The 2804-nt window shown below is 40.7% G+C and overlaps 1 protein-coding gene across 1 annotated transcript in view; it reads right to left on the bottom strand.

The window, feature by feature from the left end:
* Positions 1 to 1785: 1785 nt before the first annotated feature.
* Positions 1786 to 2804, bottom strand: part of mrpl43 (mitochondrial ribosomal protein L43) — a 4564-nt gene continuing 3545 nt past the window's right edge. The window contains exon 3 of the mRNA XM_079261431.1: positions 1786 to 2308. Within this exon, the coding sequence (XP_079117557.1) occupies positions 2091 to 2308 (218 nt within the window). The 3' untranslated portion in view covers positions 1786 to 2090. The remainder of the gene's footprint in view (positions 2309 to 2804) is intronic.

Below are 2804 nucleotides of genomic sequence, written 5' to 3'. Positions count from 1 at the left end.
TGAAGGACCCCGCTGAGTTTATAAATGGCTGCTGATCATTTAGACATGTTTTAAGGAGCACTCTAACCTGTGGTTTTGCAAATGCAGGGGTCAGAGTAGCAAGTTTTCCTGGAGGAGCTTAAAACAAAGTAAATGGTATTTTTTATATCTGTACATTAATGCTATATATTTATACTATAGATGCAATTCCATTGAGGATTTTATTTAAACCCAATTTGTGTAAAAAGTTGTTGGTTTGCATTTTGTGTCTGAATTTGTAAAACATTTTCCATGTCTGATGAGTTTAACATGATTCTGCACTTAATCATGTGTTGCATCTTAGTTCCTGCGTCAACCTCGCTTATCAAAAAGTCATGCATGTCCCTGAACATACCGGCAGCCTCACCTTAACCTGTGCCATTGCTGCTTCCCTCAAAGACTATTTATAACAGATACTGTATACTGTATTATGGGCTTTATGTAAAACAGTGTTTTATTGTCAACAAACCTACAGTAAAGCATTTCCTCTGGCTTGAGTTACCAGAATATCTCCCTGTTGTATATTTTCCATAGATCTACATTCTTTCCTTAATTTGTGGCCAAAGAATCTGATGTGATGCGTACCCAATCTGTAATATCCTCTATTTTCATGTAAACTGTGACCATTTTCATCTGTTTGGTTGTCTTCTTTATGCTGTTAATGGACTTACTGACTGTATTTCTAAGCAAACTGACATCTCTGCTTCTTGTAAGATGGTTTAAACACTTCTTTTTAGCCTCATGTCTTATTTCAGCTCATTAAATTTCCTGCACTGCTGAAAATAAAACACAATTTGCGTTATTCTCAGCTTGGGAATTCAGAGAGGAAATAATGAAAAAAAACATGTCAGGCATGTTCAAACTGAATCCTTTTCTCAAGATACCACAACGCCTTTGTTTTCAGCTTGTGGCGAGGCCACTGACCCCCGCTGGGAATAGATCCCACACAATATAAAATTAATTTGCATTTATACATGACTGACGGGGTGGAGGTATAACATAAGCTCAGCAAGTAAGGGAGGGTCAAATTAACATTTCCAGAGCACCATTCAAGGTGGTAACTTAGCAACCACAACTTTATTTAGACCCTAAGATGTCCTTGCATGGGTCAAGCTGTGCAGTGATGAGCAGAAAGGATGTGATGGATTTAACTAAGCGAACAATTAAGAGGTAAATAACACTCTCTTTTCCTTCTGCATCCAGCTCCACTTTTATTTCCCCCTCCTGCAGCAATGTCACCCGACAAGATAACTTCGCATGAGACATCTTAACTGCATCTGTATTCACACTGACTTGCATTTTACGTGTGTGTGTACTCCTGTCGAGGCCACCGCTGAGATCAACACTGCATGCGTTCTGCAGGCAGACATGATGAAAAAAAAGCCGCTGTCGTTTTACCAGCATGTGCCTCGTCAAATTTGAACAAATCGCCCGCTGAAGCAGTGCAAGTTTCCTTCCCCTGTTGCGGCCCATTCAGAGGACAGCTCATACTGAAGGTAAAAAAAAACAGTGACAGTGTCATCCCTCAAGCCATCACACAACCATCTGTCAAGTTCATTTAAGCTCTGGATCATGTAAACATGTGCAGCAAGGACATCCAGAAAACATGTATATTCAATGGTTTATGCAAATAATAGAAGTAAAACTCGAGGATACTAGCAGCACAGCTGCAGCCAGCTTTCCTCTGCTGAGCTGCTGAATTTAAAACACTGAAGAATAAAAGCATTTCCAGATAAATTGTTCTTTATTTCATTTAAAAAAATCCATCTTCTGCAGTGTGGTGCGCTCATTACACAAATCTTGAAATAACCTTAAGGTTAAAATCAGTTTTCCATCTCTTAGCAGCCAAACAGCAGCTTCATTTAAAGCCTATTCAATGTAGTATTTATAAATATATGCATGTTTCTCCACATGGCTTTTCTGCAGTCAGGAACATGGTCAAAAATGCTCAAATAACAGCTGCCAGTAACAGAAAAACTGTTACAAACACCAGAAGTAGATGGCAGACATTTCAGGAAGCAGTCTGTTCACTCCTTCTATGAACATGTTATGGCTTTAACTTTGCTCAGTCCTTAATCTGGATTGCGTTTCTGTGGTGTGATGGGGCCGATGCACGGGGGCCGATTGGTGAAGGGGTGCCACTGGCCCTGGATGCTGGGACTATCTGTGTGGAAGGGCTTCCGGATGCGGATGATGTCCTGGCCCGACTGGTTGGTCAGCTTGGTTAGAATCTCTGAAATCTGTGGCGCCGTTTTGCTTGTGACATACTCCTCCCTCACCTGGCCATTCACTACGAGAAGGAACAAGAGAAAACCGCTGAGCGTGAAGGTGTCTGAAGGGGACAAGTACGCACATGTGGCTGACTGACACCATTTAAAGATGTGAACCTCGCAGTGCCTTTTCACTTGCATCTCAAAATAAGTCCCAGAAAAAATGCAGTATTATGCTGCCCCCTGCAGTATCTTAGTATCTGCAGATTTCATCTTGCATCCGTTTTAAAACTGTTAACTTTTTCTGCAGCGACAACACTGATGCTACAATTCAGGGCAGCGTGTACAAATAATTTGCAATTCAAACAGAATATTTCATAATAATTCTTAAGAAAGGCACTTATAAAGATACAGTCCAATCTATCCCATCATACTCCAATCCAATCTAATTACAATACCATCTAACCAAACTAATTACATCACTGGTGTTAAGCTAATTTAGGCAAATGTGATGCTATAGATCACATTTGCAGAGTGGTATACTTGTAGTTCCAGGGGCGGGCTTGGGTCTGGAGG

This window comes from Telmatherina bonti (genome assembly GCF_933228915.1).
Source record: "Telmatherina bonti genome assembly, chromosome: 21".
Taxonomy (NCBI): domain Eukaryota; kingdom Metazoa; phylum Chordata; class Actinopteri; order Atheriniformes; family Telmatherinidae; genus Telmatherina; species Telmatherina bonti.
This window is presented reverse-complemented; position numbering and strand designations above follow the sequence as displayed.